The sequence below is a fragment of the Astatotilapia calliptera genome, chromosome 6 (assembly GCF_900246225.1).
Source record: "Astatotilapia calliptera chromosome 6, fAstCal1.2, whole genome shotgun sequence".
In the NCBI taxonomy this organism is placed as follows: Eukaryota; Metazoa; Chordata; class Actinopteri; order Cichliformes; family Cichlidae; genus Astatotilapia; species Astatotilapia calliptera.
The window spans coordinates 19,365,969-19,391,836 of NC_039307.1; the positions used below are offsets into that span (position 1 = coordinate 19,365,969).

At 39.8% G+C, this 25,868-nt stretch overlaps 1 protein-coding gene across 11 annotated transcripts in view; it reads right to left on the reverse strand.

The window, feature by feature from the left end:
• The window catches only part of camk2d2 (calcium/calmodulin-dependent protein kinase (CaM kinase) II delta 2), a 50,248-nt gene extending 27,927 nt beyond the window's left edge, over positions 1-22,321 (reverse strand). For 5 of the 11 annotated variants that reach the window (XM_026170893.1, XM_026170894.1, XM_026170895.1 and 2 more), the window contains exons 1-2: positions 21,835-22,318; positions 16,480-16,574 (exon numbers count right to left, since the gene is read on the reverse strand). In XM_026170893.1, coding sequence (XP_026026678.1) covers positions 16,480-16,574; positions 21,835-21,896 — 157 coding nt within the window. In that variant the 5' untranslated portion in view covers positions 21,897-22,318. Of the gene's footprint in view, positions 1-16,479; positions 16,575-21,834 lie in introns of all 11 variants that reach the window. The other 6 variants (XM_026170887.1, XM_026170888.1, XM_026170886.1 and 3 more) reach the window with 3 other exon arrangements.
• Between the last annotated feature and the right edge of the window lie 3,547 nt (positions 22,322-25,868).

Here is a 25,868-nt window from a genome sequence, read left to right on the forward strand (position 1 = left end):
AAAAAAATCAAACTCTGAAAATGATTTGAACCATTCTTCCATAATGCTCCATAATAGGTGGTCATGTTTGGCTGTGCCAGGGTGGTTGTATTTTTTTATTTTTTTTATTTGCAGTATTCATCGACTGTACTCTGTTATATGACAGCCTCGCTCCCTTTTTTCATCATTTTCCACCTCCACTTTTCTTTCTGTCTCTCTCCTCTCTCTCCCTCCTCCACAGGTAGTCCACCTCCTAGTCGGCTGGACATCTGTTGTCTAGCAACTCACGCACCAATCAGAGCGTCAGGCCTCTCCTCTCCTCTGCAGTGGAACCAGCCTTGAATGCAAATAGCAGATATTGAGAGTTCACACACAACTTTAAATCTCTGCAGAAATACAGTTAGAGCTACGTATGCTTATTTCCTAACTTAAACACGTCTAGTCTTGTAGATGAGGATGGAAAGTCAGAAATTGAGCTTTACAGATTCTGTAATGCAACAGTTGAGTCTCAAGATGCTTATGTACACAGAAAAAGTGCAGATAGTCTAAGGATTGATGAGTAGTGAACATTTGTCTGCAAAGGATGCGTTCATTTAGATAATATATTTTTTTGATAATATTAAAACTGTAGCTTTTTATTGGAAACCTCAGCAGCTACAAGATTAGAGAAAAATGCAACAACAAACACATGCAAAAGAGCTTAAGCATAACAAAGTTCTGTTCGTTCTGAAAAAGTGATACATGAATTTGTGACTTCCAGATTAGATTATTGTAACTCGCTGTACTCTGGACTCCAACTTGCTCACCTCCAAAGATTATAGCTCGTTCAGAATGCTGCGACTCGTCTCCTAACCGGAACTAGAAAGTTTGGCTCTATTACTCCAGTGCTCTCTGACTTCCATTGGCTGCCTATTAAAGTTCTGCTGCTTACTTTCAAATGCCTAAACAACCTTACCCCTGACTATCTCACCGACCTCCTCAGTCTCTATACTCCCAACTGTTCTTTACGATCTTCCAGTCAGTTACTTCTGGCCCAGCCCAGGCACCGTTTGAAGACTAGGGGTGATCGTGCTTTTGCCTCTATAGCACCAAACCTCTGGAATAGTCTTCCTGCTACCGTTCGTGCCTCTGACTCCATTCAATTCTTTAAAGCACGCTTGAAAACTTACCTATTCAACCTGGCTTTTTCCGGTTCACTAATTCTCAACGCACATTAACTGCTGTATCGCTACTCATTTCTCTGAATTATCATGATCTCTCCCTATCTCTACTTACTGCTTTTTGTTTGTTTTCTATACTTTCTCTATTTTACCTTGTTTTAATGACTTACTGTTCAGTGTAATCATTTACCGTTATTTTTACTGTGAAGCACTTTGGTGTACCCCCTGGTTTTAAATGTGCTATATAAATAAAATTGTATTGCATTGTACTGTACTGTAGTATGCTGTTGATTTTAGCAGAAAATCAAACCTTAATGTCAAACATCTTCAGTGTTGAGGGACTGCAGACAGTAACTGTAGAATGAGACAGTCCACAAGATTACTTGGTTTTCCTTTGAGAGCTTGTTTCTCATTTTTGCAAGCTTCATACAAGTTAACAGGATTGGAGCACAAAAGTGCACGAGCACAGGTGTGACTGCCTGCACTGGCATAACAGCGTGTTTTTATTTTTTAATGCATGAGTAAATCGCATTTTACCCATTCACTCTTCAGACTGTAGCTGCAAAAAAAGCTGACTCTCAAAATGTCGCAAACAATCAGTTATGACTGGCTGCAAAGCCTCACAATACTCAACTCTGCTTGCGCAAGCTTGAGTCCTGCTGTCACAGACACTAGTGAGAGTAATTTTGCTTATGTGGTTAAAACTGAAGCAACTGTGCCAACAAATGTGAATGTGCGGTCAGCTGTTTTCATTCAACCCTGTCTGGACCTTTTCTTGGCTTGATCTGGGCTGACCGTCTCTAAGTGTCCAAGTATGAGTGCTTCTCTGTCTGGCACAATAAAGACCACGATGATTGATTACTTCATTTAAAGTATACAAAAACATACCTATTCTTTTTTGTTCTCTTTTACTTTTATTATTTTAACTGTCATAATTTGTCTTTAATTAGCTGTGGTGTGAGAAAAAAATACAGCTACTTTGTTTGTAATGGCTGAAAAGTAGCCGTGTTCCTCTTCAATACCAAATGCACTTCTTTGTCTCATAAAACAATCCAACAAATTTGTTATATTTTTCCATGGCACAGTGCAATAGCCACAAAAAGATTGAAATATCTATTTAAGGTATTTACAACAGAAACAGTATCTTAAAAGTTTGTGGTGAGTATGTATTGCTATAGGTATAGATTTAACCTCCCCAAATGTAGAGTGATGCAAGGAGACTTTCAGTCAGCTCCTTTTCAGTCTACAGAAAAATACTGACTTGTTGTATTAGTCACTTCATAAATCTTAATGTCGTAAATAATCAATTTTCTATCATTAGCATTCCAAGTATGCTGCTCAGATTAGGCCTCCTACGCTTTGCACCATTTTAGAACAGATCACAAGTTACTTCTTTCAAAAGTCCATCCATCCATTTGCTTCTCCTTTTCAGGGTCGCGGGGGGTGCTGGAGCGTATCCCAGCTGTCATAGGGCGAGAGGCGGGGTACACCCTGGACAGCTCGCCAGTCTGTCGCAGGGCCAACACACAGAGACAGACAATCATTCGCGCTCGCATTCACACCTATGGGCAATTTGGAATTATCAATTAACCTATCCCCACAAACTGCATGTCTTTGGACTGTGGGAGGAAGCCGGAGTACCTGGAGGGAACCCATGCAAACACGGGGAGAACATGCAAACTCCACACAGAAAGACCCCGGCCTGATGCTGTGCGCCAACAGTGCAAACCACGGTGACACCGTGCTGCCAAGTGAATGTATAAATATGCTAATTTGTTACTAGGGAATGTACAGAAACACAGCTCTTCAACCTGGACAAAGTGGGGACTGGCTGATAACCAGTTTGTCTGCTGTGTTGTGCATTTGCTCATTTTCTGTAATCTCCAGGTTTCTATTAGTAAAGGGTATGACTGTAAACCAAAGAGTTATAATAATAATAATAATAATAATAATAATAATGGATTGCATTTATATAGCGCTTTTCGAGAACCTCAAAGCGCTTTACAATTCCACTATTCATTCACTCTCACATTCATACACTGGTGGAGGCAGCTACAGTTGTAGCCACAGCTGCCCTGGGGCAGACTGACAGAAGCGAGGCTGCCATATCGCGCCATCGGCCCCTCTGGCCAACACCAGTAGGCAAGTAGGGTAAAGTGTCTTGCCCAAGGACACAACGACCCGGACAGAGAGCCCAGGGATCGAAACGGCGACCTTCCGGTTACAGATGCGATTCCCAACCCCCTGAGCCACGGTCGCCATGTGTTCTTTCATTCTGAGTTGTTCTTTCTGTTCCATTACCTGTACACTTCAGTTGCTTGAGTTGTGTATTATTATTCCTTACGTTAAATGGACACAGTTGCAAGTTGGAAAGAACCAACCGTTAGCAGTAGGTTGCAGTGGGTTGCTGGGGTAAATACGATCGACAGGTTAGCAAGTATCATTTGATGAATTGTTTCCAAAGTGATTAGTAAAAATCCCACTGAACCTACAGTAAAGGCACAAAAACATTTGCAACAGCAAGCCCATCTTCAGTTCACCCAGCTGCAGACCCCAGTGAACCTCCACCTCTACCCCACTTTGTTTCTTTCCACTGCTGCTTCTTTCTTTTTCAGTCTGTGTCTGAAGTGTCACATCTGCAACCGCACTGCAGCAGTATAGTGCTCTCTCTGTGAGTGTCTTTATAGTTTGATATCCTGCAAGTCCAACACAAGCAAATTTTGGGACAACATAACACGTCCAAACATTTTTATTAAAACTAAATAAATAAATAAAAACATTTTAAAAAGAACAAGGTAAAGAGGTCAGCTTTGAAACTAAAAAGCTAAATAGAGCCATCTTCACAGCAACAGAAGCAGACTGAGAACATGGCATGAATCTTTAAGTGAAATCATTCTGTGCTTAGTTTTATTATTATTGTTATTTTTTTTTAGTTTTTTACATCCTCGATGTTTTTGCATCCATGGTGACAACAACTACAATTTCAATTTCCAAATGATGAACTATTACTTCTTGATATGTAACATTTCTGTTTTCTGTATAAAGTATGAGGTAATTTTACTTTCATTACATGTAGATCTGTAGTTAATGTTACTACTGACTTCAGTGTTAAGCGGTGACTTAATTAACAGGCTAGTATTGACAGTCTGACCTTTATGTCATAGTAAAACCACAGCACTAGTAGCTACATGTAAAGAGTGTAGTATCTATTACAAGGGAGGAAAAGAAAAGAAAAGACTTATTTAACATTTGGCTCATACATAGTTTTGGCCTACAAAGAATATTTCCAGTATAGTGTGCCTGTGTAAGAGTGCAAAATGCAAATGAGGAAAAAAATAATGGAAGGCATCCATGACAATTGTTATGTTTTTTTTGTGTTTTTTTTACATTTTATCCTTCAAAATAAATTATTGTAGGCGCTTTTATGTAAAAAACCAAACAAACAAACAAAACTGATATGTGAAAACACATTTTCTGTTTAAATTAGGTATCATGCATGTTTGGGAAGCTAAAAGGTCACTTGAGTGGTCTTTCATCAAATGTGACTCAGACTCCAGTTTTGCATGGTGACTCTCCAACTTTATCAGTAGCTGATAGGCCAAGTATGAAAAGCAGCACACTGGCTGACCCGTTCTTTCCAAAGTATATATTGCCAGTCATCAGGGGAGCTAATATCAAAATATTTTTGGAAGTGGGTTGAACAGAAAATGGCTCCTAAGCTAAAAAAAGAACCAATACTAGCTAACTCTAGCTTTGTACCAAAAAAAGAGTCATGAATAAGTAGTGATGCAGTTATCGATGATAATATGCCAGTTTATAATGGAAATAACATCCTTAAGACTAATTTCTTATATTTGCAATGATCATTACAAATATCTGGGGAATTTATACATATGTCCTGCCTTACTGGCTAAAAATATTGCTGTTACCAGTATAAAATATGCTAATTCTATATACCAGTCAACAATAACAAATTCTGATAATCAATTAAAAACTTAGGTAATCAATTAAGTAAAAATTCCAAATTTTGTTGGTTATAGCTCTTTGGATGTTTTGAGTGTTGGTCAGAAAAATGAGCAGCTGAAACCATCCTCTGGAAATGCCAATACATATTCAATTAACCCTATTAAACAATCAATAGTTTAACCACCAACGACGACAAACGTTTTCTGAAGTCTTAACGCTGATACAGACGCAAATGTTCAAACCACACACAAATGTACACACACAGACAGCGACACACCGCAACGGGGTCCTGGAATTGCGCTGCTCCATTTAATTAAGAGTTTTAATTAAAAAGATGTAGTGGAGTGAATGTAACATCCTCTGCTGCCAGCGGCTAAGTAGTCCTCTTCCATACCGTTCCCAGGGATCTAATGAAACCATCCAGGATGCTGAGACACCGTCACCCTCTGTTAGTTTGCAATAGAGGAAGAATTAAGAAACTGATAACTCCCTGGCTTTCTCTTCTGAAGAGAAACAAAAGGTGGCTGGTGTCAAGAGATAAAACTGCCCCAAGAGTCTTGTAACATACGGTAATGTCCGCATTTATCTTATACACTGTAATGCAGCGATATACCACACACACATTAGACTGATGTGTAAAAGTGGTTTAATCTGAGCTGCATTTTCTGAAAACACCTCAACAAGGAGAGACTCTCAAAATACTAGTTATAATCACAGACAAAGACCCCATTTTATTGCAGCAATCAAGCCCTACTGTGCTGCACATTCTTTATTTTGATTACAGCTACAGTACTGCGGTAGGAATTGTGTCCTGCAGCTCAGGAGAACTGGCAGCACCAAGGTACCAAAATACACAGTACAAAAGATTCAACTTGAGAATTTAATTTTTGCAACAAGAACAGGAATAATATAACCTGACCTGTTATTTAAGAAACAGAAAAGCCCCATGGAAAAAAATTATACATTTTATAAAATACAAATTAAACAGAAAAGTTGCAGCTCTCCATTTGCAATGCATGTCATATGATCAAGCTTTGTAAGAAATATATTAGTAAATATAAATACATGAATGGGTGTGCAGGTACATATGTGCAATCTGTGTGAACCATGAAACAGCATAAAAAGATTAGTCAACACTTAAAATTCTTTAATACAACTACCAGACCTAATTTATTCTGCATTTCTCTGCAATGCCTCCAATACACCCACAGAGAACTTGACTGAACCATCCAGTTTTCCAGTTTTTATTAGCTAGGGAAGCAATAGTTTTAATGTAAAAGAGAAGCAATTTAATGGAGCTACTTTTTTTCTGGGGGAAAAAACACTGGAATGTCTTTTTTTCTAGTTTTAATTTTGGAACAAAGTGCAACAAGTATCTTGTGGGAAAATTGCATTACAAAGTAAAGAACTCGAGTCACTTGGGGAAAACCAAGCCAGGCCATGCACTGCAGACTCTCCAGTTAGACATGCCAGGAGCAGACTGGAGGCAGATGTTGTAGGAGTGTTTAGCTTATTTTAGAGTTTAGAAATGTGTTAACATAGAATGTAGAACTATTGTAGAGACATTGACACTGCCCTCAATGTAATAAAGGCCTCATTGTGTTGTGAACTTAGGAGTAGATTGTAGGAGACCCCTCCCCCACTTGAACTGTGAAAGTAAAACAGAGAGGAGTTAATGCTGAGTGGAAATTCCCCAGAGAATGTTTGGGTGGGGGGTCTCAACATTTGTAACTGGATAACTGTGGTCTGGAAGGGAGATGGGTTTTATGACCTAGGGAGTCACCTACACCCACAGTGTTTTAACTGTCACGCACACACATCCACACGCACACTCACACACGAGCACTCACATAGACACGTGGGAACGCGCACATGTAGGCATTCATGTGCTTGTGCACATAGACACAGACACAGAGTTTGCAGCACACCGTGGGGGGTTTTATGATAGAGTCGCCCCTACAAAACTGTGTTTCACAGACAAAGGAGTGAAGATTTGGAGAGGGACACACCGGCCTCGTCTTCCCTTCTAGAAGTGCATGCTTAAATGAAGATGAATAAAGATGAATAAAGGTTTTGTGAAATGACTACTGAGTTCCGGTGCCGTCTCTGGATGCCTCGACGAATAAAAGAACCGGGGTAAAACTGATTTCGCAACAATGTCTGGACCACTTGAACTGCCTTTTCAATGTGGAGGAGCAATTCCTCTACTATGAGACCTTCCACTGACTGAACTCCTCACTCTATCTCCAAGAGTGAGCCCAGAGATGTCAAAATCATCACAGCGAAATGCAAATTGTGTCTGGGTGATAAGTATTTCCAGGCTGTGAAGTGCTCCACTTCAAACTGAAAAAGCACCTGCAAGTTAAGCATGGCTTAACACAACACTGCTGATGAGGCCTACTGAAGACAATAACAATGCAGGACCTATAGTTCAGACGCAGTCATGGCTAGCATTTAGTGTGGCTAAAATTGCCACTTCAAAGGAAACTGCTGGTTAAGTGATGTAGTAGATGCTTCTGCTCAACTGTCTATGCAATGAGGCAGTGTCAATACACTCATGACAGATGTACAGTTTTCTATGCCAAAAGTAGAAAATGCATTTGCAACTTTGCAGCTGTGCTAATCCATCTATGAAGTGACATCATTTTGAACTACAATGCACACTTTTACATATTTTATTATGAATTTTGTCTTCTAAGATTGTTTAAATACATTTATGTCTGTGACAATCTAATCAATATTCAATTTGTCAATGTTGAAATCATTTGGTACATGGCCGATGACTAAATGGTCATAAATATGTTCAGTGTCACACAACAGCTCTTTGTAGGAAGTAGGACAGTAACAATATGAACCGTACACAGTTTACCTGCAGCAGGAGTTCAGACTAAATATTCTAAGACTCTGAGAAAGTAAGAAAAAAAATTAACATATAAAAGCACAGAGAAAAGGAGGGAGGTAGGCGATGCATTCAAATGTAATCTAATCTGTAACTAAGAATACCCTTGCTTTGTTGCACACATTGTACTGAACATTTTTTTAACCTTAAGTCAAAATTTTGTGATTTTAAAAGAGTGAGAGCTGCATCACTTATTTTTCACTTTCACTGAATGCATACATTGAATTTAATGGACAAAGTTGGTTCACGTTTCACATCTGCAAATCTAGAGCAGACTCTGTGCTGATGACTGCCATCAGTCTAATGTCTATTCATAGTGGTAGGACACATTTGAATAATAAGGTCCATGATACAGTATGTGGCAGACGGCTCTGTAAGAAATTTGGCATAATGCATCAAATTAATTTGATAACTTGATGCATTATTATACAGGAAAAAATATTTTTAAAACTAAGACTTAAAGTGGGATCTACAAACACACATTTGCTGTCCAGTGCTTTGTTAATTTGCCAAACAGCTAAACACTAGGGGTGCAACGATATTCGTATCGATATTGAACCGTTCGATACAGTGCTTTCGGTTCGGTACGCATATGTATCGAACAATACAACATTTGTAATTTATTTTATCAACTTTCCTTCTGACGATGCTGTCTGTGTGGAGCGCTCAGTGAATCTGCGTTCGACTACTCCGCCTAGGCTGCACTGTCGAGCGCAGATCCACTGAGTGCTCCACACAGACAGCATCGTCAGAAGGAAGCGCGCAGGGCACCTCCCCCACCCTCATTCAGATCTGGCGTTTGGAATTATTTTGGTTTTCATGTGATGTATGACCCTGAAGGTAAGCGAGTCATGGACTAAAGTAAAACAGTATGTTGGATGTGCCATGCAATGCTCAATTACATGGGTGGGAACTAGTGTGTTAGCGCAGTTAGCTCGTTAACGTGTTGGCCGTCTAGCCCCATGCAAGGGGCGATCGGCGGTAGCTCGTTAACGGAGATTTGCCGTGTTGTGGTGTTAAGGTCATTTCAACGAGATTAACCTGAAAGCACTAGTGGGAACACAACGAATATGACTGCACATTTACGCTGACATCATCCTAGTGCAAAGACAAAAACAACAAGCATGCTACTAACTTTAGCCGAGTCATTTAGACAGCTGTTAGCACATGATTCTCCTTATGCTGCTGAGAATATAGCCCAGAAGAAGCGGATAGTATAGCTTTTATTTTGGAAAGAGACATTTCTCTGTAATAAACTCTCTTTTCCAAAGATGAGTGATTCCTCAATCAGATACAGGGCTTGCAATATCGCTAGCCTGACGTCCTGGGGCTAGCGATTTTTTCAGTCGGGCTACCCTGCCCGTCGGGCTATTGTAGGAAGGAAAAATATATGTCAATGCTTTTGCATTCTTTCAGAAATGTAGCTGGGTAATTATGTCATTGGCATCGGTGAGCCACTGTCAATATGTGACATATTGAAATCGCGTTTGAATTTGCGCTTGTTTTTTTGCTTTCACTTTGCAATCGCGCGAACTGTGTATAGAGAGCGACAGCACTGATCTGTGAGTGATGATAATTTGCGCACCAATTCCTCTGACATCGTCTTATTAATCGTTAGCTTACTACGCAAACATGACAAGTGAAATCTCCCGCAGCTTAAACATGTGAGAGGTTGATCGTGCAGAGAATCGCTGAGCTTATGTGAGTGAGTGTGTAAAAGCATTTCAGTTCTGCTGAGCCAAACAAGACAGGTCAGGGTGAAGAAGTGACAGCCAAAGAAAAGCTTACCACAAAACGGAGAAGTTATGACAAATCAGACTATAAGGCAAAAAGAAAGTGCAGCTTTATGGTTTCATGGACAAAAGAATTTCTGTGGCTGCAATATGACGAGCTAAATAACCAGGGCTGCACATAAGTGGTCCACAGGTGCGCATTCGCTGTCAAAATAAAAAACACGCACAAGCGTTAGGGTTAAATTTAAAAACTGTACTTTTGAGTTAAAATATATATTTATAATTTTAATAAATGACAAATTAAAAAGGCATGAACATTTTTTTTGTATCGAAAAAATATCGAACCGTGACACCAAAGTATCGAACCGAACCGAACCGTGAATTTTGTGTATCGTTGCACCCCTACTAAACACTCACAAAAAACAGAAAAAAATAATATTTTCAATACTGAGTGTATGTCAGGGTGTGAGAGCACAAGCAATATATTTTTAGCCTTTGAGTACCCAGTGAGTCATGTGATCCCCTTCTTCTGACTGATCCCTCCTTCCTTTCCTTCTCTCCTGCATGCATATCTGTGTATCTTAACCACAGTCCTCTCCCCTTTCTCTCTGTTTTTAGTCCTACAGACCTATTGATTAATTTCTTTTTTTTATTATTATGATTATTTTTGTCAAATGGCTCAGCTGTCTCTTTATTGTCATCTCCTCACATATAGTACAGACTTTCGTCAAACATGTGCCAGGTGAAAGAAGATAGAAGAAGATAAACCACCATCTCTAATTTGCTGGAAATGATTTCCAGATTCACAGCCCATCTCCTTATCACCATGCCATGCTCAAAACAATGCAATGAGTATACTGGGGTATCAATCAATACTTAAAAATTTTCTAAAATTTCTATATCAACAAAGCTGAAAGCACACAACCCCTGATTAGCTTGAGTGCCAAATTCTGTATTTTTTAAAGATACCAACCAATTGCATTGGTATTAATGAGTACCAATTCTCACTAAATCAATTGGTTTCAAATTTCAAAACATCTGAGTTAGAGGAAGAAAGACAGCGAGACAGTGTGATGTCACTCCTACAACATTTTCAAGTACAATGATGGTGGTGTCAGCAAGGAGACAAAAGTAATCTCAGGGGTGGTTACACTTTTCAAAATGCAATGCAGACGACAGACTCTGCAACATAGCATTTTTGTACTGGCTACAGTAACACTTCTTTTGAAATCACCATGCTGTGCACATTTAAAGAACACGTTTTGTGAGATTGTATGTCTGAAAAAATAGTATGTAATCACAACCAATAATAGTATAACGTTACTATTTAGTACAGTCGTTCACAAACAGTGTCACATGACAGACATTGTCAGTGACCAAGGCAGTGTGCAAATGGTTATAGATACATAACAAAATATATCAACTGGGAAGTATGGACTTATTTTGTAATATATAATTTATTGTTTTAAAACAAGAATATGATAATTGAGTATCATAACATTTAATGTTTGCAATTTAACTATTAGCAGTTAATTGATAGCACCATTAGCTGTCTGTTAAGTTATGATTAAGGCAGCGGCTAATTGCTATGACTAATAATAAATTAATAACATTAACATGGAGAAATAGGCATCAAAGATTATCAATCCTGCCAGTATGTAGCCTTAATACAGGCTCCTGGTAATTTAACAGGATCACATTCTCTTTTGTCTAAAAACTGTCATGTTTCTCTGAAAGTACCAGAACGAAGGTGAGAAAAGTCTGCACCAAGTAGAAACAAAGGCAGTCTACCTTTCCAACTCTGTTTGATCAGCAATGACAATACTTTGGGGTTTTTTGCACTACCTAAAAGAATCTTAAATTTGTTTGTTTGTATTATGCTAATCTATATATTTTTTAACCAACTTTTAGTTTAATTTTTTTTGTCATTTTTCCTCTGATATCAAAACTGGCATTGAATATTAAGTATTTACTTGGATATCAGTATCGACAACCCAAGAGCACATCTTTTAAAAATTAAAAGTACAAACCAACACAACTAGGCAAGCTTTTAGCTATGAGAAATACAGAATGCACAAACACACACTTAAATACTGACTGACCATCTTCTCTATCTCACTCTGATTTTCTGTCTCTCTCCCTCTGCTTCCTTTCCTTTTCTTCCATTCTGTTTCTCCACTCTTATTCACTAACTCATCTGCTGCTCTAAATCAAATGCTGCATAATCAGGACTGCAGATTTTAGGAATCTGGCTGGTTCAATAGGCCCACCACTTGTGTGCCTACTTAACTAGAAGCAGCAAACACACACGCAGTGCCTTGATCTGCCTGCATTCCAGACACCAATCCTATCCTAAACCCCTTTCAATTATATATAATCACACACACACGCATGCACTTGCATACACAAACACAGAGAACAGAAGAGAGGAGTAGGGGGAAGGTCATGATCCTGCCAGAGAAAAGGGAATCAGAGTTGCAATTCTAGGGCTTATCGCGGAAAGAGGGTAAGTCCATATTTGACACGCCAGCATGCAGAGTATATAAACCTCTATATGAACACACATAAGAAAGAGGAAGGGCAAGTACGTATGCACTTCGAGACCCACATGCACAAGTGGTGAGATAATTCTTTGCAGTATTTTTGGAAAATCTGTCCACGCAAGTGTCAAGACACTGATCCGTCTCCCAAGGTGTCTATTACAAACACTACACTCAGCAACGTGCAAAAGACTGTTAGGATATGGAGGAGAAGATAGAGATATGCTGCAATAGATAGATGGATTGACAGATAGAGCACATACTAACCTTCTTAGTTACTATTCAGTCAGTACTCACACATTTAAATATTACATTTTGGGTAAGAATTCGATGAGCATTTTAATTTAAGACTTTAAGAACTGAGAAATAACTGAGTATAACACTAAACATTTAATGTGCACTGTGTAACATATAATATACAGTGGGGCAAAAAAGTATTTAGTCAGCCACCGATTGTGCAAGTTCCCCCACCTAAAATGATGACAGAGGTCAGTAATTTGCACCAGAGGTACACTTCAACTGTGAGAGACAGAATGTGAAAAAAAAAATCCATGAATCCACATGGTAGGATTTGTAAAGAATTTATCGTAAATCAGGGTGGAAAATAAGTATTTGGTCAATAACAAAAATACAACTCAATACTTTGTAACATAACCTTTGTTGGCAATAACAGAGGTCAAACGTTTACTATAGGTCTTTACCAGGTTTGCACACACAGTAGCTGGTATTTTGGCCCATTCCTCCATGCAGATCTTCTCGAGAGCAGTGATGTTTTGGGGCTGTCACCGAGCAACACGGACTTTCAACTCCCGCCACAGATTTTCTATGGGGTTGAGGTCTGGAGACTGGCTAGGCCACTCCAGGACTTTCAAATGCTTCTTACGGAGCCACTCCTTTGTTGCCCGGGCGGTGTGTTTTGGATCATTGTCATGTTGGAAGACCCAGCCTCGTTTCATCTTCAAAGTTCTCACTGATGGAAGGAGGTTTTGGCTCAAAATCTCACGATACATGGCCCCATTCATTCTGTCCTTAACACGGATCAGTCGTCCTGTCCCCTTGGCAGAAAAACAGCCCCATAGCATGATGTTTCCACCCCCATGCTTCACAGTAGGTATGGTGTTCTTGGGATGCAACTCAGTATTCTTCTTCCTCCAAACACGACGAGTTGAGTTTATACCAAAAAGTTCTACTTTGGTTTCATCTGACCACATGACATTCTCCCAATCCTCTGCTGTATCATCCATGTCATTTGCTTACAGTTGAGTTACACAACACCAGGTGCTAGTGTTTTTTTCTTTTACTTTTTTTTTGGTTGGTCGGTTTTTAGGTAGTATAGCATCATCAGAGGGCATCTTGCTCTCAGACATGCCCGGGGTTGTCTCATTCTTGTGCGCACTAGGGAATGCAAATGCATGGGGTTGCTCTAGCAGTGATATTACAATATGACAGTCTTACATCATGTATGAGATACAAACTGGTATGGTTTTAAGTCACTGAATGTGAAGAGAAGTAGTGTTTGCATGTCATCTGGAAATGATACAATTCTTGGATTTCCTTTGAAATTACTATCTAATAACAGTAGGCACCAATTTTAAATGTTATATATTGACAGCATGATATGGCAGCAAAACTGTCATTAAAAATTATGTGTCAATACTGTTTTGTGTTGCCTGTCTGCTACCTGCCTTTATGTAAACCAACAACATCCTGCACCTTTCCGTACGCCTTCCTGGTCGAAGAAGTGTAAAATATAACTTCTGTAGTCATCATCAAAGTATTTACTATTAGCTAACGATGACAAGTGGTTTGACTTGCGGGCAAATGTTATAGAACTATTCCTTTAGTAAAAGGTAGTAGCAAACACTAAACACCTCACGAGACATAAAACACAATTATTGTCATACAATCAACAAACAACCAAAAGAAAAAGCGCATATTCCCCAGAAATTGTTCCCCATCGCGTTTTATGGAACAATATTATTTTTGCAGATGGTTAAGTCTCAGCTCATTTTCAATACTTCATTCTCTATTTAATCTAATGTAATGATTCATAGTATATAAAATCACATTTTTGTAGTGTGGTTGTGAATAAGGACCACAAATCTTCAAATAAACGTTTTTTAATGAGCTCAGGAACACAGTATATCAAATATATATTTATTTTTTAAATGACAGCTGTCTGCACTGTCTGACATGGTAAACCGTCAATATCTACTGAGGGATTCAAAATATTAATTAAAAATGCAAAACAGCTGATTAAAGTTTATTCTGTCAACCCTGTGAGTTCACATACATGTTATTCTGAAAGAGCTGCTGGGTTCTTAATTTGTTAAACTTGTTTTATTAAACCAGAGATGGCAACAGCTGATGTCCTCTGTCCATTATCAAGGCTTTCTGCAAAAGAAGTTATGAAAAACTTTTTTCACACTACACTATAACTCCTTACACCTTGCATGTTTGCAAAGGTGGTTATGTAAGGAAAACTTGTACTTGTTCTGATTCTGTAGGCGCAAGCAACCAGAAAAAGCTGCTGGGCCCTTAACTGACGATCTCAGGCTATTGTTAACAGAACAAGACCATGTCTTCAAAACACTGGCCCTGTACAGATTTTAGTAGCATTGTAGTGAAGTGGGCTTAATCCTGCTTCCAGAGACAATAGCAAACTGTGGCCACAAGATGGCAGTAATAGAGAGGACAGATGCAAATGGGCATGAAAATAAAGAAGAACTCAAAATAAATATATAAACATGTCCTTTTTAAGATTTCATTAGACAACTGCTACTTCCCTTGCTTGCTTAGTAAGTGATATGGATATGGTGACACAGACAGAATGAAAGTTACCATGGTGTCACTGGTCCACTGGTTTCTTTAGTCCCGTTTTGAAATCTTGAGATGAGTGTTTTCACTGTCACCATCTTAGCTTAAGAAAACTAGATGTAACAAGCAAGAGCGGGACTTACTACATAAGTCATCTGCCAGTGACCATACTACAGATAATCCTGCATTTTGAAACACAGTATGACCAAGATTTACAAAAGTGTTTACAGAGGTTAAATCAGAAAACTGTTTACACAGGTTTATATGTGTTATGGGTAGACACCAAGATACATCTATCTTAAATTTGAGGCAGCCCCCAATGAGAGTGCAGGATATCACTGATTGGCATATCACATGACAGTAAATACATCATTGGGGCACCTAGGCAACCGTATCTGGAAAGTCTGAAAGTAACTAGCTGTCAGCTCCAAAGTGTGTCCAACAAGCAGTTTACTTCCAGTGAGTTGCTTTTATCCTTCAACAACCAATCAAAACTTAGTGCCTCTTCTGATTTACTTAGGGGTGGTCCTAAGCAACAGACCACACATTTGATTCATCACAGTCAAAATGTACACAAATATAACATGTGCACTCCAGTCAGTTTAATTTCAAGTAAATTATTGCAAACTAAATTGTAGTTTGGAAAGAATGGTTCACATATACATAAATCTGACATTTTCTGTAGTAGACAGCAGTCACTGATTATCACAAACAAGCACACTGCAACAAAATCTATTGGCTGAAGAAATGGAACTGTAAAAGCACAACACATCACTGGATAGTAATCACAGATAGACTCTTAATGGCTCCTGGGTCACATATGTGGCTGCGCATGCATACGTTTGTGAGCGTGTATGTTTGCATCCCAAGCCTGAGGCAACCAGGCCAGCAGCTACAATTACAGTGATGGATATGAAAGAACTGGGTCGGCTTCACAAGAGATCTGCCCCTGGGACAACAAGACCAGCCAGAGCCCTGAATCAATAAGGAACACACTCACACGGACGCACATACGTACACACAAGGTTGTATGGGACAAACATTTGCATAGAAACTAGAGGACAAATATGAAAGCCATAAAAGGAGGGAGAACTGTACATCACAAAAAGTGCAACAGAACAATTACAGCATGACACATCACTTGACACGTATTCAGTTGTTTTTTTCTACAAACATAGAAAACATAACTATCCAAAATGCAGATGAGTCTCTTCCCTTCTGTGTGACTGTCTGTCAGTCACTCACTGAGTTTAATCAGATGCACACAAACATGTGTCCTAAAGCCTGTTTCAGAGTGAGCAATGCTCAGCTCATAGGTCAGTAACACTCAGGGAATGTTTCAGCTTGTGTTGTTGTATGTGCTTGAAAATGTTTGTGGTTCCTACCTCTGGCAGATAGCTTCTTAGTGTTGATGATTTTGGCAGCATACTCCTGACCAGATGAGATCTTTACGCACCTCCTGACCACAGAGAAGGCGCCCCTAAAATGGACATGCACACAAAAATACTTAGGGTTTTTATTCTCAACAGGTAAAAATAAGAGATATAATCCATACCAGTCAACATACAACAAAACAAGTTCAGAAAAATTGAGCTTAATTTTAAAAGACTAGCTTGAGTGAGCCTATGAATGTCAGCCAGATACCCTGAAAAAGGCTGCAAATATATCTGACTAAAATAATCTTGCTTTATTAAAAATCCAGCTGACGTTATAGTTAAGTTAATTAAACAATAGTGAAATTTCAATGTAAATTAGTTAGTAGTACTAAGTCTAGGTGCAGCAGTAACTCACTCTCACACACCACACCTGCAGTACACGTTCCCTAAACCGTCACACCCGTTAGCACCTGCAGACATGCCAACTAGCCTTCTTTTGTTTCAGTCACGTGCTGCTCTGGAGTTTCAGGCACATGTATGAAGATCAAAAAACTAGGTCAGCTATATTTGAAGGAGAGGAGCAGAGTGCTGCATCTCTCATCTGTAAATGCAGCCAAGGAGTGGTCCACCTGCCTCAGATCTGCTCAGCACTGCAGCCATGCCTGCGGCTTTGCTACTCAAGCTTTTTCTCTGTCTATCTATGCTTTTTCTTAACAATAAAATGTTCTCCTTCGTACTAAACCTCCTGTCTAATTCCATATAACATCAGAGACGTCAGTAAGAGTCAGTAAGAAGTAAGTAAGTATTGCCAAGATGATGCTGAGAATAGCCATTATCTCAAAAGAACTCTGGCCTTTCACTTAATTTAGTGCTAATTGTACATCATGTGATTTGATGAAATCAGTTTTACAAGAAAGAGCTGACTCTTGTCTTTGGTGTGTTTAATGACTGGCTGTTGAGTATATAGTGATGTGTACCATAAACATGTTATCTAACATCCTCTTGAGAGCGCAGCCTGCCACTAAAGCTTACCTCTAATTTATAGGGATTTGTTGAAGGAAATGATCATAGCATGACATGTTACATAAGAATTTTAGTTGACTGTCCAGTATGGTTAAGTCGCGTGGCACTATTGCACGCATATGTCAAGTGCATCTATACAGTCCTGCGGGACAAAATATACAGTAGCTGCAGAGTGAAACTGCCTGCAGTTACTAAATTCAGAGAAAATAAAAGGCAATAGCAGAAATGCGGTTCTGGGTTAAACACTGAACACTTTCCCATGATATTTTGGGTTCTTCAAAATATATAGTTCCAAATATAAATGTAATATACTGTTGGTCTCTGGTATGGACCATCTTATTGTGTAACTATCAGAGGTGTGGACTCGAGTCACATGACTTGGACTCGAGTCAGACTCGAGTCATTAATTTTATGACTTTAGACTTGACTTGAAAAAATGTTCTAAGACTTGTGACTTGACTTGGACTTTTACACCAATGACTTGGGACTTGAATTGGACTTGAACCGGTTTACTTGAAAAGACTTGATATTTTACCCCAAATATAAAATTTAACATGCATATTATATGGAGATTGAAAATGTGACGTCATTCACGGGTAGAACCGCAAAGGATTCTGGGAACTCGTGGCAAGCGGTACTAGCGCACGCAGGCTTTCAATTAAAATCAGTCACACAGTAGAGGTCTGCACGGGAATGTTTTTTTAGTCCCGCTCCCGCCCGCTCCCGCAAGGTTTTGTACCGCACCCGACCGCTCCCGCTGTATATTCAGTCTTTGTTCACCCGCTGCCCGCTTAGAATAATTTTCTACCCGACCCGACCGTTCCCGCTAAATTTAGATCTGGTTTCCAAAATCTCACATTTAAATGGGGTACCACCAAAAAATAGAGATAACAGATAAAACTGCAGGTTGTGCAATGATTGTATTTATTTTTCTTAAACAAGATGCATTTATCTGTCAACATGCAACATTTATCTTTTAACATGGAAAACGTGTTGCAAAAATAAAATAAATAAAAACGAATACAGCATTGTGGCCTACTGCAAAAAGCACTGATCCATGCGCTCAGTGCATGTAACAGGCGTGAGCACTGGCTGTACCAGTGCTCAATTAGAATGAGGAAATCACAGATATGCTGTTCCGAAAAAATGTCGGGCACGCTATATTTTCAGACCGCCCGCTCCCGTTCAAATTACACCAGAGTTACCGACCGCTACCGCATTTTATTTGGAAATTTATTCCCGCGCCGCAAGAAATCTGGTCGGGTCCCGCGGCTCCCGCGGGACAGCCGCGGGAATGCAGACCTCTATCACACAGCGATAAAAAGAAACACAAAAATGTCAAGAAGCCGTTGTATTATTAACTGCAATAGCCGGTCGCATGACAGCCACGGGAAGCCGACGGGTAAAGAGATCGGTTGTTATCGGATTACGTCGTTGAAGAGAAATTGTTCGAGCCATGTTTCCGAAGTAACAAAGAGGCCACTGGATTGCAGCCATTCAAAGATCAAATATAACGTCCTAGAACACTCCAGCTCACAGGTTAGTCTGCTCCAAGCATTTACACAAAGGTCAGTCTGCTGTTGTAGTTAATGCGTCATTTTTCTTAACATAATTGGTGATATAGGTTACAAGCAAGTCTGGCGCTGAACAGAAATTGTCGCGCTATGCTCCTTTATTTATTGTGCATAAATAGTAAATTATCCTGACACAATATTGCGTTTCGCTTCTGTTATTATGGTACATTGACAAAAACACATACTTTTATTCACAGGATAAAACAGGTTTTTTGTATCACTAATTGCCCAGTACGATTACAGCATACAGTATTATTGTCACTGCTACATTTCTGTGATGCTACCAGAAATTATTTCCACTACTAATTAATTACCGTTGAGCTCAAAGGTCCTATTAATAAACGGTTAAGGAATGTGTATTTATGACGACGATTTGTGAGACTGGTAAACTTATGATACGTACGATGGTCTTTCGTTCTACACGGTGCATTTCAAGGTCCTGCACCCATCCGTCGGTAAACTGTACCTGGGCTTGTTGCAGTGACCGGAAGTTACTAAACTTCATGAGTGTGTGCACTCACTCCAAGAAGCGTATAATTATAAATATGCATATAAATATGCTAAGATGAGATAGCTGACTTCATCTAACTAGCAAATGTTGTCCAGGCTACGTTGGTGATACAGTTTTTTTTAATGTGTATGATATTTTTGTCATGCGATTTTAAAGCTGGTCCTACAACCGCATCCAAGAATAACATGCAGCTTATCTCAGAACTGTCGGTGAAAATTATTCTTGGAGCTAGGTTTAATTGAGCTGCATTTTATAGAGGTGCAATTTCACAATTTGTGTATATTTTCTAAGTTCACTATTTTGTATGTGTTGAGAAAAACACAGATTTTAAAATTACATGGTCTAATATTTACATTTAGCATATAACTGCAACATTATTTTTTCGTTTGTTTTTTTTAAAGACTCGAAAGGACTTGAAATTCAAAGTTTCAGACTTGTGACTTGACTCGGACTTTTACACCAGTGACTTGAGACTCGACTCTGACTTGCCTGACATTACTTGAGACTTGACTTGAGACTTGAGGATAAAGACTTGAGACTTACTTGAGACTTGCAAAACAATGACTTGGTCCCACCTCTGGTAACTATGTAAAAATGCTTAACAAAGATGAAAATTGTCTTGGTGAAGAAATGCTCAGATAGGAGTTTCTATGTCACTGAAGTTCACAGAAGATAGTAAACGGATATAAGACTTCTACCATCAATGACAGGACAGTGCTTTTGATTTAAAATGTATTTTTGTTATTGAACTGAAATGTTTATATGTATCATTCCAATCATCCCAATCACAACGCACTTTTTTGCAAATGACGTCACCATTTTTTATATTAAATTTTTTTTTTCTTTACCTGAAAATCGATGTAAATCCAATTCATGGGTGTAAAATAACAGACTGTTATACTTTATATGCAGCTTAAAACTAACAGACATTAAAGCAAACTTAAATCCTTTCTGTGATGGCTTACACAGCAAAAGATGCTTGAACAGGAAGGGGATATACATACTTTTTTTTTTTATGCAGTCCAATAGATAAACTGTGACAGGCACGTGTGGTCCTTTAACAGCCAAATCTGAGTTGTTGTGGGTTTTTTTTGCCATATTCCCTTTACTAACTTGTCTAATGGAACGCTATCATTGTATTGTAAACAGACAGTAGAGAGATGTCTAATGCCTGTGTGGGTGAAACTGTGCTTAAAGTATCAGTGAGTTAAATGGTAATATGAAAGCAATACGGGTGCATTATTAATGCCAGATGGTGTAAGATGAATACTGCAGAGGATCATAATTGAAGGGAGCTGTGGCTTCGGTGGAGACTTGAAATCCAGGTTTCCTTTCAGTGATCAACTCTTCCAGTAAAAATACTCGGTGAGAGCTACTGGGAGGACATTCTTATACAGTTTTTGCTGTCAGTAAAATTCAACGCTGGTTTCAGACATCTTGAACTGTGTACACTGACTACTGGGTGCCGACCAGACTGCAGGTCAGTCAGCTGCATGACCACAAACATACACACACATATATTTTCATATAAACCAAGCCAGCCACCTTAAAAACATATACATATGTGTGCACAGGTATGCAGGTACGTGGATCTTTCTTTCACACCTCTCGCTCTCTCTCAATGGTGAGGAATTCCCTGCCTGGGTCTAAGAGTGATCACGGTTCGGTTGCTTGGCTGTGGAGTGTGTCATCTCCATCTCGCCTACATGGTCTGCTGTCGCATTACTGAGTGTGTATTTCTGTCACGAGGGAAGAGGAGGAGGAGGAGGAGGGCTTTGGAATGGGGGGGTCGAGGCAGAAAGGGAGGGGTGTTTTAGCAAATCTCAGGCTTTCACCCACAGTAATGCATCTTTCCCTGGTTTCGCTTTTCAAAGAAAAAAAAAGGTCCTCGCCCTGCTGTGGAACCTCTAAGGTCGAGGCATCAAAGACTGCACAGGATAGAGGCAGATGACGACACGCTCCATACGCGTCTTCTTTCGTAAGCACAAAACGTAAGCAGGGCTTCAGATGTTGGATTAAAACAAATAGGATCCCATCGCACAGGCCTGCATGATATACATCAGAGTGTTTTACCCCTCTGCATCAGGCTTCATCGCCGCACTTATCAGCAGCGCGCACAAGCACACTCACAAAAACACACTCAGCCTGAAATCCGCGTCCCTAAACCAAGGCGGCCTATTACATAACAAGCTGACATTTCAAACGGGATGATGCCAGATGATTGAAACAAAAAGGAAGAAGAACGCGTTTCCTTACTTCCCCAGCTCCTCGAACAGCTGATATTCGTCAGTGAATCTCGTGCAGATCGTTAACGCCATCCTGAAGGAGGTGCCAAGGACTGTGCGGAGACGCGGATAAGGTGCACTCACAAACTGTATATACCACACACAGTCAGCACCGCCCGGTTTTGTTCTGAACCTGCAAACCAAACGAAGGGACTCATGCAGAGCTAAAGCGCATCGACAAGAGCTTTAGTGGAATGATTTCTGCGGCAGAAACGCAGCCTGCTAGAGCGTACTCAATCTGGAGGCGTTATCGTCAGCCGGTCCTTTATTTTCTTCACATCCAGCGGCTTGTTACAGCTCGTGGACGCAGCATTTTGTGTGTATGTCGGTTATCTCCTGTGTGTCCTGTGCTGTAAGTGTTGTCTTTCTGCACGCATCGTACGCCGCACTACCGCACCTACCCCCGGCTGTGCGCTCAGTCCCGCCCCTTTGCCTGCATCCTCACGCAAGCCACTGGCAAACAAAAATAACAACATTAATAAATGTAACGTTGTAAATATTAACAGCATTTGGATGCACGAGTATTTTTGGCGTGTCTGCAAAACCTTTCTGAAATTAAAAAATCGCGCAAATGAAATGTAAGGTCATACATAAGCTAGAAACTGAATCATCCCTTCTTCTGTTTTATTTACATTCTTGATTTATTGATGATTAATTGTGAAGCATCAGTGGCAAAACAGTTGTGACAGTGCTGGCAGATTATAGGAAAGTGAAGCTGATGGTTGGTTGGCATTTTGTTTCTATTTACTAGAGATGGCACGATACCACTTTTTTATGTCCGATACCGATATCATAAATTTGGATATCTGCCGATACCGATATGAATCCGATATAGTGTTTTTTAATCAACAAAACTGTTTTTTAAAATATCTTGCTGCATTTTGCAAGTCTGCAAGTTCATACTCAAGTTTAAAACAACAACTACACTAAAGCTATTCTGTTATACCTGTATACAAAAAAAATATTTCATAGTTCAGCAATACTGATCAATCTAATTTAGTATTTAGTATTTATTTATTTATTGTCATTGTCAAGAACAATGAAATTGCGTTTGGGGCTTCCATACAACCCAAAAAAAAGAAGAAAATAATAAATACCCCTTAAAACCCAAGTGTACATATTTAACCCAGTGTGACTCCAATGCAATAAGACAATCCTTAGCAATAATGTTCGTAGAAATTCAGACAAAGACCTGAGAAACATGACAAAATACAACAATGCAACCCATTCAATATTATTGTACTGTGAGATATGATATCAGATATGATAGTTATCTATTTAAGAAAGAGGGGGGGGGGGGGCAGGAGGGGGAAGAGAATAAAGATATGATGCACCAATGCAGACCAGTTCATTGCTATTAAGAAGTTGGATATGGTTATTGTCCGTGAGAGGGGGGCAGAGAGTTCAGGAGCCTCACAGCCTGTGGATAATAAACTTAGACCTACACCATCCTCCCTATTTCTAGTGTGGTTCCCCAGCTGCACCAAGGCCGATCAGCAAGCACTCCAGCGGGTGGTGAAAGAAGCTGGCAGAATTATTGGAACAAGTCTGCCAGAGATCAGTAATATCTTCCCCACTCGCTGTCTGAGGAGGGTGCACAGTATCCTGCGGGACCAACATCACCCTGCGCGCCACCTTTTCCATCTGCTGCCCTCAGGGAGAAGGTACAGGTCTATACAGGCCAGAACATCCAGACTGGCCAACAGCCTGTATCCACAGGCTGTGAGGCTCCTGAACTCTCTGCCCCCCTCTCACGGACAATAACCATATCCAACTTCTTAATAGCAATGAACTGGTCTGCATTGGTGCATCATATCTTTATTCTCTTCCCCCTCCTGCCCCCCCCCCCCTCTTTCTTAAATAGATAACTATCATATCTGATATCATATCTCACAGTACAATAATATTGAATGGGTTGCATTGTTGTATTTTGTCATGTTTCTCAGGTCTTTGTCTGAATTTCTACGAACATTATTGCTTAGGATTGTCTTATTGCATTGGAGTCACACTGGGTTAAATATGTACACTTGGGTTTTAAGGGGTATTTATTATTTTCTTCTTTTTTTTGGGTTGTATGGAAGCCCCAAACGCAATTTCATTGTTCTTGACAATGACAATAAATAAATAAATACTAAATACTAAAATACTAATTCTGGTATTTTAAAGAGTACTTAGCGTAAATATTAAGCAACCTAACTAATAGGGTTCCAACTCCCAGCAACAACAAAAATAAATAAATAAAAAATAGGGAACCACCCCTCACGCTCCACCTCATGATGCTTAATCGACGTAATCAACCTTAATTTGATGCAGTGTGAAAAAAAATGCACAGAAATCAATTCTTTTTCAAGAAATATTAAATAGATTCAACATCTTTCTTCAACAAAATTGCAGACTGCACAGATGGTACCTTCCCAAAGGAAAAAGTACTATAGCTTACTAGGGTATATATATTAGACTTAATAGTCACTATATACAGTAATTGACTTCTATTCATTTTACATCAAATTAAAACTTTGTGTGTCAGATAATTATTTATTAAAAGCTAGACATTTTAAATGAGAATAAGAAAGAAAAGTATGTCTTTGTGCCCCCTTTTCCCAGTTAATGCCCTATCGGCCCCCCTGGCTAAACTTTGCTAGATCCGCCCCTGCACAGTTACCAGCGTCAGCTACGTAGAAAAAGATCCAGGTGTAGAAAGTAATATTAAATAAATTCTAACAACAGCTTATCAAGCTTAAACGTGCTGCTGTTGTTCAGCCGCTGGTTTCCTCTTTCTGGTGCAAAGTGGGCCAAAAACAAAGACGGACTCGCGACAGAAAAGCCGATCAGCTGATCATTAAGCAGTTTCACGATTGAAGTAGCAGCCGGAGAGTGAGAGGCAGTCGCTCGTTAAGCTTAACGCAGGAATGCTTTACAAACATTCAGAGATGGACTTACACACTTGCTTTACTTCTCTCGGGGATAACTTTGTCGGAGATGAAATGCCAGGTTGCTAGCGAAGCTCCACATGCTATCCAGACCACAGGTCCCGCATGCCACAGCCGCTCTATCACGTGATGCATACTGCTCCGACATGCTAACGTTCTGAGGTGAGTTACGGCGTGTTGCAAGTTTTGTGAGGTGCTTTCGTGATATTTAATGGATCGGATTACATTTTTTATTTTTCTCCGATATCCGATCCAGTCATTTAGGTCAGTATCGGACCGATACCGATACGTAATATCGGATCGGTCCATCTCTACTATTTACATCCCACACAAGCCCTGCATAGGCATACAGAGCTAGAGGGTACTGCACAGTATCACAGCTGATCCTAGGATTGCACTCTTCGATTCAGATATTGTAAGTGGAATTTGCTGAAGTCACTGTCTTAGTATGGGGGGCATCAAGTAGCAAAAACAATCCTGATAGATGCACATGCTGTGATTTAAGATAAGCAACAGCCTTCTAGTATTAAACAGACACAAACAAATCATACAACTAACCAGAAGGAAGCTTTCTGTGTTTACTCTGCACAGATGCTATTTATAGGGCTGCTAACATGCTACTAGCTGCTAGCAGCCTTGACGGTACATGGGGGAAAGATGGCAGAGCTAATGCAATATAATGATTTATTTAACCACAGAGGTAACTAGGCAAACAAATCCAGAAATTCACTGAATTTAGATCTTTGGCGTGTTTATTGAGATGGTAATAAACACACCAAAAGGTCTAAATTCAGTTAGATAAGGCAAAGAACCAAACAGGTGGAAGTTCCACCTTCAGTTTTTTGGGTACTCACATCTCCACCAACCTCATCTGGACCCAGAACACCAGGTAAAGAAAGCCCTGCAGCGTTTGCACTTCCTCTGTGCCTTGAGGAAGAATAACCTGGACCAGAAGCTGCTGCTACCCAAAAGAGTCATTGGCTGCACCTCCCAGAAGCTGCTGTTTCAGGAAAACCAGGGTCATCACAGGTGACCCCGTGCATCCCACGCAACAGCTGTTTGACCTGCTGCCCTC